The following is a 13583-nucleotide window of genomic DNA, read 5'->3' on the forward strand; positions in this document are numbered from 1 at the left end:
GCATAACCTTCAGTTAGGACTTACTCTTGCTAGTCATCTAGTTATGACTAGACTTTTCTCTTCTAAACATCAAGTCCTGTTTGGATTAACCCTTAGTCAACCTGATCATACTTGGATATATTGTCAAACATAAAATCCTTTAGAGGTCAATTACACCAATAGAAGGTAAACATAGAACATGTTTGGAAATCTTCGGATCCTAACTAGGTTCAACTGGATGTAGATATGGGCTATGATGAGGTCAAGAACCTTTTTAGAGTTGGAGCAATTATTCAAGATTCGCATGGATAGGTTTTGAGTGCTAAGGCAGAAGCTATTTAGGATTCGGGGTCGGTGAAGGGGGCAGAGTTGATAATGATTCACACTGGAATAGACATATGTTCTCACTTGGGTATTCAAAATGTTTGTATCTATTCGGACTCCCTATAGGCAATTCAATCAATAACACAACATGCAGGGGCTTTGGTCCCGATGGTGCACTAGCTATGAAAATTAAATCATTACTTACTAGTCCAGATTTTATCTCCCTTGCTCATATAAGAAGATCAACTAATAATGTTGCTCACTTATTGACCCAAAAAGTTTTCCTTTCTTCCTTGGCATTCGAATGGCTAGAAGGTTCTTATCCTAGTTGGTTATGTCAAGTTGTATCTAAAGACATGATGTTCTCTCCTTAATGAATGCATGTGGTTTGGCTCAACAAAAAAAAGGTTCATTGTGACTAATCCTAAAATAACCAACTTAGCCCCATAGAAATTTTTCATCGACTATCAAGATAAATCAAGAAACACAAATGAATATTAATGGATGGCACAATATCATAAGTTTTTCAAACTCCCCAAATGTAATAGGCTTGGAAAAATTTAAACTTTTGTTGCCTAGATAGTTTGTCCCACCTCTTCCCATCTCCTCATAGTCCAAGGGCACCATTTATGTATATTTTTGTACTATATTAATGTGAAAAAATAGTGCATGATAGATATGCTAACCAATTTAGAACAACTATGACTAATAATCATTCTTGTTTTTGCTAAATAGAGAGCAAATTTTTCAATCTACTCAAACTCATTATAACTGCTAGATAATATTCCATAATAAAGATTACTTGTAGAAGATTATAGGGATAAGTGTTGAATTGAAATTTACTTTAATAATCAATTTTAAACCTATTAAGATGACATGAGCTGATAATCTCAAGTTACCAAGCAAAGAAGTAAGAGATGCTTGGAATGACTAAGCTACCTGGCCAAGATGTCGAGGCCAAGATATCGAGGCCAAGATGTGAAGGTTGAGATGTGAGGTTGAGATACTAAGGTCAAGATGTCTTGGTCGAGATGCCAAGACAGTCGAGATGCCGAGATATCCGAGGTCTACATTATACATAGTTTATTTAAAATAGATTTGTCCCTCTCTAGTAGTGATTCAAGGTTACGATGAACATTTGTTTCTCATGATACAACGAAGATACCAAATCAATAACCAAGCATTGATTATTCATGACAAATTGATAGAGTACCCAAATGCTATCACAAGTAGAGCTACTGAGAGAGTGTGTGAAAGAGAAAAAAGATGAGGAACGAAGGTGGAGAATTATCTTTTCCTATTGCATCTATCAGTTCTTAAGGTCATGGCCTCCTCTTATAGGAGCTTCATGCCTTCGCTGCATTGAATGACTGAGTAATGGTCATTCATTGCCTCCAGCCACTCAGTCATCAATAATAACTATTTCAAATCAGTAGTTATGGATTGTCAATTAATCAGTGATTAATTCATTTGTTACACATCAACAACAAGCAAGAGAATTATCCACATGGAAAAATATTGGTTGTTCCACTTAGGGAAATTTTACCTCAATCAGTCTGACATTCGATGTGCGTAGGTCATGCTCACATACAAGTCAACTTGATTCAATGTAAATCTAAACCTTGGATTTATACACCCTACACACCCATGTGAGAGAGAGAGTCTTTCCCCATAAATTTGTTCGCATCTATAATACTTGTGAAATAATACAAACCAACTGATATGCCTTGAATGTTGGTGCAAGGAACACCAGACGATCAAACTTATGTTTTGATAATGGTAAAGAAGTTTAAAATTAAGCTATCTTGTTGTCTAACAAGTTGAACAAAGTATGCAGCAAAGTTCTAAGTGATCTTTGGTAAAGGAAAGTCCTAGCTGCGGTTAGGCGCGGGTGGAAAGTCCTAGCTACAGTTAGGCAACGAAGTCCTAGTCTAAGAGACTGAGCGAAGTCTTGGCGGGTTGAGGACTTTGGTCGAACTCCTAGAGTCGATGACTCTAGGTAAAAATCCTAGGAGTCGCAGACACCAGGTGGAAGACTGCACTGGTCATGGAGCGAACATCTAGCATGAAGTCCTGAAATCTCAGACACTGAGCAAAAGTACAGATGGTCTGTTGGACCGGTCTGGAAAAAGGTAAGTTCTCCTGAGTATAGTAGGTGATGACGCATTCGCCAAAGAGGGAACAGTAGGCATCGGTCCGACTTAGAGTTTCATTGAAACCCAACGTCAAGATCGGGCAATCCAAAAGCTGTCAAAACTTATCATTCTTTAAATATTATTTGCCTTGACTAACCTTGTTTTGTAGAAAATACAAGTGTAAAAAATGGTGGTCTGGGCGCTTGGAGGGAGTGCGGGCCCCTGGAGTCCAAGCGCTTAGAGGGAGTCCAGCGCCTAGAGTTGCTCCGGGCGTCCGGGATGCCTTCAGCAAAGAAGCGCCCTGGAGGTGCGCCTGGCCAAGCATCGTAGCGGTCCAAGTGCTCGAAGTCACTCCAGTCGCTCGAACTGCTGAAAGTCGATCTTCACAGCAAGCTGGTGCACACTGATTGACAAGGCTATGTCATGGTTTGGGAGCCCGGTCGTGGTCTAGGCTCCTGGAGAAAGATAATTTTTGCAGATCAAGTTTTGATGAGAGCACGCCACATCAACCCTGTGGGGGAGGTTCCAGGTGCCTAGAGTGGACCATAAAAGGAGGATTCAATCAGCACTTCAAACACAACATTTTGAACAACTTCCGCTTGTATGTGTTGTTCAAAAAATACCTCCACGATGCCTGAAAAATACTCTGACGATGCCTATGTTGAAGATTACATTCAACAAAGTCATCGGTATTATTTACTTTTCTAATTACTTGTAATCATTTGAAATTATACTTGTATTATTTACGAATGATTAGTGATTGCCCATCGAAAGCACTCTCATGCGCGGGCCTTGGAGTAGGAGTCACCACAAACTCTAAACCAAGTAAATCATGGCGTGTTAGCATTGTGTAGTCTTTCTCGATTATTCTTCGAATATTTTAAATGAACGTAAAAAATCACGAGTGCTTTTCCCCCCCCCCCCCCCCCCCCTCCTCTAGCGCAACGATCCTACATTGAACTCCTAATATATAACTAAAGTCTCATTCACAATGGAGCCTCTTTCATTTTCATATTTTTTTCATTCACATATATCCAACAATCTCCCACGTGAATAGAAACTGTAGGATCATTATGTACGTGAGAGAGGGTGAATCACATGATTTTAGAAAATTTATCTTTTCTATTTTGAAAACAAGTATGCAGTGGAATTAAAACAAAAAATAGAAAATAAGAAAACACAAGTATGTGATTAGTTACTTGGTTCGGAGCCTCTGACGACTCCTATTCCAAGACTCATGATCCCTCAAATCGTATCGATGGGTAATCCAATATAAACCTCTTTCAGAACCGTCGGAAGAGAAAATCGAGTACAATAGAAAACTAAGGACAAGTGTAACAATTTACACATTCTTTTATGCAGTAATTAAGCACTTAGTTAAAACTTTCGTTACCTAACACTTAAAGATTATCAGATCGAGCTCGGTGGTAGATGACTTCTCAGTAGCAGTAGGTCGTAGCAGCATCACAACACAACAGGAGAATGAAGTCGGAGCAGTCGAAAACTCGAAATGTCACATATTGAAGTTGTAATTGAGTTGTGTAGCATGTTTGGTCGAACAACTCTTTTATAGGCTAGTGAGGGTGCCTCCAAGATCCTCGAAGGTACCTCCATCCCGAAGTTTAATCCCATAAACTTCAGTTGTGATAAACAGCATCGTCTTCAGCCTCTATCCACTCTAGGGCGCCTTCTATGCTCTTCGAGGCACCTTTGAAGCACTCCAGGGTGCCTCTGAAGCACTCCAGGGCATCTCCCATCCATTTGAGGTGCCTCTGCGCCCATCCAAAGCACTTCCAATCCATCCGAAGTGCCTCCAATCTGCTGGTTTGACACAACAATCTTCTAGAGGTTATATCTTTTTACTCTAAACTTGGAATCAAACTCTGTCAGTTGCCACGCATGTAGAATTCGAATATCTACGTTTGTCTCTACAACACATAGTTAGAAAAAATATATACATGAACAATTTATATATTTATGAGTTAGATCCTGTCTTACCAAAACTAGGATCTAGTCATGGTCTCACTCTAGATTTCTAAAATGGATCAAAAGTAGACTTATGCCTAAAGTCCCTAATTGGGGCTCGTCCTCACTAGAGACTCTCCTCCAATGATCAGTTACCTTACTTACCACAAAGAATCGCTTGACTCCCTTTCGGTCCACCAGGTCTTCCTGCCAGTGGTCAGGTCCATAGACCCAACTGAACTTCAACTAGCTGTCAGGTCCTGTGAACCCAGCTAGACTTTCCTTCAGATATCGGATCACTCCTTAATCTATATGGACTTCTATACCAGCTATCAGGTCCTCTAGACCTAGCTGGATTTCAGCCTAATGTCAGACAAGTTAAATCCTGCACACTTGATAGAAAGGTTAGATCACCCAACACCTAATTTTAATCCATTTGTCATTCATCAAAACTTAAGTTTGACCATTGATTCCAATTGCACCAACAATCTCTCCTTTTTGATGTAATGACAACTTAGGTTAAAGTTAGAAAAACATACAAAATGAAATATGAAAATGTAAAATGATTTAAGAGGCATAAAATAATTTGGTTTTGTTTATTCTCTTAATCATTTTCGGGGTTAAGTTTTTTTAGAATTTCTTAGTTTCTTACTTAAACACTTACCCTCCTCCTTTGACATTTATCAAAAATTATGCATATAATTATACCAAAAGTATCAAATTTGTAAATTTATAAAACAATAAAGTTTCATAGGTCTATTTCAAAGAGGGGTTAAAGACTTGAAGAAAAATATTGTGCAAAGCATTGTACAAAACATTTTTCAAAGCAAAAGTTTGAAAGTATTTTTCAAAACAATTATCAAAAAAATTTCAAATATTTTTAGAAAAATCAAATATTTTCAAAACATTTCAAAGTATTGTTTAAAATAATTTCAAAATAATTTATCCTCCATTAGTTGACATGCCCCTTTAATTTGATACTAAGATTTAGGTTTGTAATTTGCTCGATATACACTACAAGAAAAACGTCATTCAACAACACTCAAACGACAACGGTTTTATACCAAACCATTGTCTTTTTGCCTTTTAACAACGGTTTTAACAAAAACTGTTGTCTTTTAGTAATTTTTTTGGCCTATGACAACGATTTTTAAAAACCGTTGTCTATTTATATTTTTTTTGAGGATACGACAACGGTTTTTAAAGGGTACGACAACAGTTTTTTAAAACTGTTGTCTATGTGGGCTTTTTTGGGATTACGACGACCGTTTTTAAAAACTGTTGTCTATTAAGTGTTGTTGAATGCGATTGTTTTTTCTTTCGCCACTTTTTCTCCTTCGTCATTTTTCTGTCTATTAAGTGTTGTTTACGCCTTGTTTTTTTCTGTCTCTTTCCCAAAACCCTACTCTTCGCCGCCTCCTCCTCACCGCCCTCTTCGTCGCCTCCCTCCTCACCACCCTCTTCGCCGCCTCCCTCCTCACCAGCAGCGGCGAAGCATCCTAGTCACAGCTGCCTCCTGGTGACCTGAGACTCTTTAACAACTACTACAAACAGGGGCATCTCGCCGCAGACTGCACGAACGAGAAAGCATGCAACAATTGCAGGAAGACAGGGCACCTAGCTCGTGATTGCACAAACGAGCCTGTTTGCAATCTCTGCAATGTCGCAGGGCATGTAGCTAGGCAATGCCCAAAGTCAGGAACGCTTGGTACCTTTGGAGGTGGCTTTGGCGCCGGTGGCTTTGGTGGTGGGTTTCGTGGTGGGTACCAAGATGTCATCTGTCGGAACTGCAATCAGGTTGGGCATATGAGTCGGGACTGCATGGGTGCTCTGATGATCTGCCATAACTGTGGCGGAAGGGGGCATATAGCCTACGAGTGCCCATCAAGTAGGTTCATGGACCGTGGGTTCCGAAGGTACTGAATGCCATCTGCTTTTCCATCCGCCAACTGATCTTTTTAATGCCATATTTTCAGTATTGTATTCTCTACATATTTGATACTTAGTCCATTTAAAGACCATTTAAGAAACTTGAACGTCCAGGCCGTAGAGAGGGCTCGTATTTCTTGTCTTTGGTGATAATTATTGGATGCACTGTATCAGATATCTTTTTCATATTTGATGTGTCGTTCGCAGACGTTTAGACCTATAGCAAATTCATGCAGACGGTTTGGATATTCCGTCCAATCTCCGTGCCTGAATCATGCCCGATTCAGGGGGCATCCAAAAGTGAGTCAGTCGTGGATAGAGTTGTGCACGAGGAGTTAGATAGCATATCATCTTCCTTCATGCAAAGTCGATAAATTGCAGGTATATTTCATTATTTTTTCAAAAAAGAAATTAGAATCATGTAATGCTTAAACTATTTGGTCAGGAAAATAAATTATTGCAAGGTGAATGCCGATTAGGAATGACTCTGCTCCAGGAGATAGAGAATCTGTAGGCATCCAGGCCCATGTCATGCATCAACTTCACATCTTCCTGCCAACAAGAAAAACCAAAATTTTATATGCCTACAGTTCACAGGATTGCATAATTGCCTAAAAAAAAGAGCAGAATTAGATACTTGTTTTCCACAAATGTGCATAGTCATTCATAAAAAAGAGTAGAATGAAATTGTTATCACTTGTCTTTAATGATCAACTAATGCTCTTCACTCTTCAGTCCTTACTAAAATGATTAAGATATTCTAAAGTTAGATTTCAGCCTGATGAAGAATGTTCTTTGTGACTGTACAATAGTGCAAGCAGAGCAATTAAATGTGCTAGTTGTTGTAAGATTTTTACTGAAAATGTGTTATAATACATATAGTTTGTCGGGAGTAGGTTTATTTGCTGAAATCACTCATTTTACAATTTAACAACATTTAGGAAGTGCATTTCTCGGTGCTCTAGCATTATGTTTAGGCGAACTTATGGAATTAATTTCTATTTTTTTATCTAACAGAAGTGTTAAGTAATTATCTTTACAACCTTTTATTCTTGGACTTTCGTTTACAAAAGTATTTATCCTCTGTTGATGGTAATTTTCTTAGCAGATGAACTATCCAATCTGGCTAACCGGTCATTGTGCATACCTAGTCTTAGCGTTCATCTTTATTTTTAAATTAATAATAAAAGATTCAGTTTAAGTCTAGTCAATCAGTGTCAGTTCCAGGATTGTGGATACTATTTTTGTGCCATCATCAGACAATCTAATTCAAGTTTATGATTGCTTCCAGGGTCATTTTGATGACGTTGAAAGAGCACCTATCTTGCCATCTAAACCCCCTAAGGAGACCAAAGAGATGGTAATTTTCTTGTTATGTCTAAATTTGGCAACATTAAGATATATAAATTGAACACTTCTAAGTGGGAACAATGTCATAATGAACTTTTTAACAGGATGAAAATAAGAGTAAGAAGGGTCTTGCCGAGATATATGAGGTTCGCTGCTTCATTCATGCAAATCATTTTTATTAATCAGCTAATGTGTGATACATAGACTATGCTCACTTCTCTCTCCCTCTCTCCTTTTTTTTTGTAATTTAGGAAGAATATGCGCAGAAGACGGGTCTAGCTCCAGCTCTTCTTTCTGCTTCTGATAAACTTAAGATTGAGGTATTTTACTTGTCCACTTATTTACTATTCCTATGTGGTAAATTTTGTCATAAAAATTCAAACTGAACCCTGGCAATTAGTAGCTATTTTTACCAAAATTATCTGCATTTTTTTCAATTTCTAATTTCAGCTGCTGGTAGGATAGTAATCATAGTTTAGTGATTGATGGCTGATGAGAATGAGAATTTGTATGTCTTAGGTGTCAGTTTATAAGTCTTCATCGACGCATTTTCTTTAAGCTCCTTACAACGGTTGTATTCTCACTATTGAGAAATTATATTGAAACCTCTCAAGCTCTTTGGGTTTTCCCTCCTTTTTGTTTGTTTGCCTGGGAAACTTTCTCAGAAGTCCTGATGGAAGATTATATTATCGATAGATGTCTTTCTTACTGATGCATATAATGACTTTACTTTATAGCAAAAAAAAACTGACATTGGGATATCTACAATCTGAATTTGTTAATAATACAGATCCAATAGATCTATGGTATTGATCTACGATAACATCTGGCTGCTTGTGTAGCTTCTCAGCTTTTCTCATACACTTTTTCTTTTATGCCTGCAGGCAACAATGCTATTAAAAAAGATTTCCTTAAAGTTGGATGCGCTGTCTCACTTCCATTTTGCTCCAAAGCCGGTAAGCAATAAAGCTTATCAAGTGTTTAATTCTTTTAGTATTTATTTCTTGATTGACCATAAGTTATGATGTAGGTTATTGAGGACATGTCTATACAAGTCAATGTACCTGCTCTAGCAATGGAAGAGGTAAAAATATCTTTTGGAGTTGTCTTTTAGTTTATGGTAAAAACAGTTTCGAGTCACTGAAATACAATGGTTTTGCAGGTTGCTCCATTGGTCGTCTCAGATGCGGCTATGCTTGCCCCTGAGGAGATTTTTCATGGAAAAGGAAACATCAAAGAAGAGGCAGAGTTAACAAAAGAAGAGAGGAAAAGGAGATGGGCCAACCAGAAAAGAAGATTTAGAAGATTGAAAGGTATCCTTTATTCGCTTATATTTATGGTTCTGCTTATTTTCATGCTTGTCTACAATCTGTGCATAATGGTCAAAAAAAATTAGTGGCGAACTTGTGACAGACATGATCTACCACTTAGAATTACATAGTTCTTGTGCACAGGATTGCATAATTTCATTATGCTCTTTTTAGGTGTCCTCAAGAGTATTGGGAAGAATGCCGACAAGCTAAAAAAATGAAGAGACTTTAACAAATTAAGGAGCACTAGGAGCTGCAATCCCTCCTCTTCACCGACATTTAAGTAGAAAATCTTGTGTTATATTGTTCTACCTTTGTTTTAATAGTGTTATCATTTTGTTGGTTGCTTATGAAATTTTGTTGGTTGCTTATGAAATTTCTTCAGAATGTTATAGATATTATTTTTGAATGTTAGAAAATTGTATATTAAATTTTATTTTGAAATTTAGTATTTTGAATGATTTATAATATTGGAAAATTGTGTATTATTTTTTTTTATTTTTTTTTAAAAAAGACAACGGTTTTTCACCGTTGTCGTAGATAGTTTAAAACTGTTGTTGAAGACCCTGTTATTAAAGGTAGACGCTCAAAGACAACGGTGAAAAACTGTTGTCTTTGAAGGAAAAGACAACAGTTTTTCACTGTTGTAAAAATGTTGTCTTTGCCTTCAAAGACAACGGTTAAAAACTGTTGTCTTTGGGCACCCCTTTTAACAATACGGCCTTTAACAACAGTTCAAAATGGGCTACGACAACGGTGAAAAACCGTTGTTGTTAGGCTTTTTGCTTGTAGTGATATTTTCAAAGCAGTACCTCCTCCTTAACCTAACACCTCTTGATTATCTTTATTAGTTACAAAGAGCTCTAACTAAGTGTCTAAGGGACTTGGTATTGAGAATACTTAATTTTAGAAAAGTAATATTGTTTGAAAATTATAGGTTATTTTACTTGATCAATTATAAATTGATTTCAGCTTAACTTGATTAAGTCTATGTAGTGTAAGTTAAATTAAGATTAACTAAGTTGAAGTTAGTATTAATTTAGAGTTAATTAGGTGGTAAGTTTGACAAAGTTAAAATTTTATTAAGGTTTTTAATTAAATTATTAATTAAAGTAAAATTTATACTAAATTTTAATTAAATTGAGTTGAATTTAGTTTAAAGTTTTGATTTTAATTCACTTAAGGTTTAATTGTTTACATATTAATTATTAATTGAGTTTTAATTTTAAATTAATTAAATTTTAATTATTTGTCTAATTAAGATTTAATTTAAAATTAATTATTTACATTTAAATAATTATTTACATTTAATTATTTATTTATATTTAATTAATTTAAGTTTAATTAATTTAGGATTTAAAGTTTATTTTTAAAGTTTCTAATTAAGGTTTAATTTTTTAGTTTACAAATTTAATTGAGGATTAAATTTAGCTTTTAATTAATTAAGACTAACTATTGTTGATTAGATTTAACTAATTATAGGTTTAGTTAAAGGTTTAAATTAGTTTTAAGTTTAATTTAATGTTGGATGAATAATTCGCAACTAATTGATTTTAGGTTTTATTTTAAGTTAGATTTAATTAATGTTTTAGTATAAATTTTAATTAAGGTTTTAAGATTTTGCAAAGTGTTTAAGTTTTAACTACGGTTTTTTTTTTTGCAATAATTTAAAAAAAAAAATTAAAGGATTTCTAAAATAATTTTTAAAATATTTTTTTAAAAAAATAATAATAATTTTTAAAGATTCTTGAAAGAAATTTTAAAATATTTTTAAAAGGAATTTTAAAATATTTTTAAAAGAAAATTTTTAAAAATATTAAAAGATTTTTAAAAGAATTTTGAATAAAAATTAAAATTTTTTTCTAAGAATTTTTAAAATATTTTAAAAAGAATTTTTAAATGATTTTAAAAATATTTTAAAACTATTTTTAAAATATTTTCGAAAATATTTTTAAAAAATATTTTTAAAATTATTTTTAAAAATATTTTAAAATTATTTTCAAAATAATTTTATAAGATTTTAAAAAGAATTTTTAATATAATTTTAAATTTTTAAAAAAAATAATTTAGAGTTTAAGTTTGATTAAGTTAAAATTTAATTAAGTTCAATTTTAATTATTTTTTAATTTAAGTGTAACTCAATTTTAGTTTTAAAGTTTAATTAACTTTAATTTTAACATTTGATTTAGTTTAATATGCGTATGATTTGATGAATTTATTTAAGTTTAATTAAGAAATTAAGTGTTAATTTAAGATTTTTATTAAAATTTGTGGCTTAATTACTTTAAATTTAAAGTCTAATTCAATTAATATTGAACGTTTGATTAAGTTAATATTTAAATTTAATTTAAATAATATTAAACATTTAATTAAATTTTAAAAGGTTAATTAATTAAAAATATTCAATTAATATTTTTAATTAAATTGGGGTTATTTTTAATTAATTAATATTTAATCATCTCACTTGGTTTAATTTATCAACCAAGTTATTTTTATGGTTTTGTGAGATGAGTTAGTTAAATTTTTTATTTAAAGATAGTTTGACTTTGTGTTAAATTCAGTTTTAACTGTAAGTTAATTAAATTTACATTTAAAAAACTGACTTCCAAACTGTGACTATACACAAGAGCTGAATGATACAATAATATATATTAATTAAATAAAAATATTATTAGAGAAATAACTTTACAGAAGTTTTTGAGAATTTTTAAATATTTTTTAGCATTTACAGAAAGGGATCAATTAGATTTAGGTAAAACCGTTTGACATATCCTTTAATGGTAATTGATTGGATTAATTAATCTAGTGGTTATAATTATTAATCCTAAGGTCGCATTTGGTTAGGGGTTATCTAGAGGTTAGCATTTACATGAAACATTCTTCATTCTGGAATGGAAGAGATAGAAGATTCTCTGAGTTACAATTGGGGGAATCGAAGTTGTTGTGAATTAGGGCGAGTAGACAACCTCGGCAAAATTCGAGAGGGGGTGCAATTGGGAGGGTCCTCGAAGAGGGAGAGGGGGAATCGCTTGTCGATGATGCCAACATCGAAGTGGATGATCCCGGAGGTGTTGTCGCTGAGCCGGATGGCTAGGCCAGGAAACCAGAGGAAGAGATCCTGGGCAGAGATGCCGGAGAGGGCAGCGATCTAGCCGTGGGTGATGGTGCCGACGATGCTAGCATTGTAGAGAACTTTGCTTTCGAAGGTTGCAGTGCAAAGGGCGTCGAGGCGGGCCTGGAAGAGGCTGTCGGCATGGATGGAGAAGTCGCTGACGCCCTTGGGCAGGAGGACGATGGGGAGGCCGTGTGAGCGGAGCACATCTTAGGCGTTGTCGATTTGTTTTAAAAAAGAATAGTTTAGCATTGAGGCTAAGAATATTTATTTTAAAAAAGAATAAAATATTAAATTTAACAAAGGATAATATAGGAAATGTCAAACTAGATTATAGCATTATCTATATTGAACGAAACATAACTAAGGTTATATTTTATTCTTCATAATTTTAGTTATGTGATTATCTAGTAATCACATAACCAAGGTTATGCATGATAACATGAACTAAACACATCCTAAGTATACATAGAAAGACCTAAGTTTTATTTCCCTAATCTACCCGATCCCCTCCTCCCTCCTAGCGTTGTCCACACTCCTCCTAATCCCCTTTCGTCCCTTCCCCTCCGAATGTCCAAGCAAGATCACGCCGCCGTCGTCATCACCTTCCGAATCCAGGAGATCAGCCATCAACGCACTAGCCACAGCTGTCACCCGAGGCGATGTCGTGCGTCATGGCGAGAGCCATAGAGCCCCTCGCCGTCGGTCGAACCTCTCTTCTCCTACTCCTATCGCTGGCTCATCGCGCCCCTGGATCCACTGCCAGCCGAGGGTTGTTGCTCTCCTCTTTCCTTCACATTTCGTTCTGTTCCGTCCGAGCCACCCCACACAAGGGAGTCTTCGACCAAGGGTGGGGAGCCATGCCCTAGTTGTCGACCTGCCGTTGTCGCATCTTTGAGCCTCGGCTTCGACCCTCAGATCCCTCTGGCTAACCCTCTACCTCTAGGGTTAGTGTCCGACCACTCCCTCTGCTCCAAAGTGAACCTCCTGGCCAGAATCCATGTACTGTCCAAGCAACACTATTTTGACCAGAACCTTTGCCGACATTAGCGATCCAAACAGAAATCAGAGATCAATTGAGGGTAAGATCTCTAGGTTAAGAGGTTATTCATTAGAACTTTGGTCTAATGCTCACAGGTAGATGGGTTAATTATGTTTTGTTAGGGTATTGGTCTTGGAGATCTACAACATCACATTACGCCGGCCACCCTTTCCGATAGTAAGGTCTTCGGTTGTGAGATAACAGGGGAGCAACCATATTAAGGTAGGTTGTGTATGGAGATAAGTATGTATTTTGGTGATGGATTGGTTGATTATTGATGATGGTGTTAGGTTGATATGGATTTGTATCAGATTTCTTTTTAAGTTTGTAATTGGTGTAGCTTTTGGTTAATGAGTGATTAGTTGTTTTAAGACATGGATTAAATGAATGGGTTGATTGAGGAATAAGGATGATTAAATTTAGTTAGTTTCAAATAA

The 13583-nt window shown here is 35.3% G+C and overlaps 2 protein-coding genes and 1 long non-coding RNA gene across 3 annotated transcripts in view; 2 read left to right on the forward strand and 1 right to left on the reverse strand.

Annotated features, from left to right (window-relative positions):
• The window catches only part of LOC122019420 (DNA-binding protein HEXBP-like), a 57357-nt gene extending 51031 nt beyond the window's left edge, over positions 1-6326 (forward strand). Inside the window, exon 3 of the mRNA XM_042576888.1 lies at positions 5958-6326. Coding sequence (XP_042432822.1) covers positions 5958-6326 — 369 coding nt within the window. The remainder of the gene's footprint in view (positions 1-5957) is intronic.
• Positions 6327-7643: 1317 nt separating this feature from the next.
• On the forward strand, positions 7644-8003 carry LOC122020300. The gene is made up of 3 exons (XR_006122178.1): positions 7644-7692; positions 7787-7828; positions 7934-8003. It is a non-coding gene; the product is annotated as an uncharacterized LOC122020300 (long non-coding RNA).
• A 3906-nt stretch (positions 8004-11909) lies between these two features.
• On the reverse strand, positions 11910-12734 carry LOC122019421. Its single transcript, XM_042576889.1, has 3 exons — positions 12641-12734; positions 12146-12313; positions 11910-12082 (listed from the first exon to the last, which is right to left on the reverse strand). Exons 1-3 carry the CDS (start codon positions 12732-12734, stop codon positions 11910-11912), a joined length of 435 nt encoding a protein of 144 aa, XP_042432823.1.
• Positions 12735-13583: the final 849 nt, after the last annotated feature.

The sequence above is a fragment of the Zingiber officinale genome, chromosome 9A (genome assembly GCF_018446385.1).
Source record: "Zingiber officinale cultivar Zhangliang chromosome 9A, Zo_v1.1, whole genome shotgun sequence".
NCBI classification, from domain to species: Eukaryota; Viridiplantae; Streptophyta; class Magnoliopsida; order Zingiberales; family Zingiberaceae; genus Zingiber; species Zingiber officinale.

Bases quoted from the DNA above. Each gene is read 5' to 3' on its own strand.
- LOC122019421 (XM_042576889.1), bottom strand. From the start codon at position 12,734: ATGGCTGATCTCCTGGATTCGGAAGGTGATGACGACGGCGGCGTGATC. The intron at 12,314-12,640 runs GTGTGGACAACG...ACAACGCCTAAG, and splicing joins ACGAAAGGGGATTAGGAGGA to ATGTGCTCCGCTCACACGGC. The intron at 12,083-12,145 runs GCTAGATCGCTG...TTCCTGGCCTAG, and splicing joins CGTCGGCACCATCACCCACG to CCATCCGGCTCAGCGACAAC.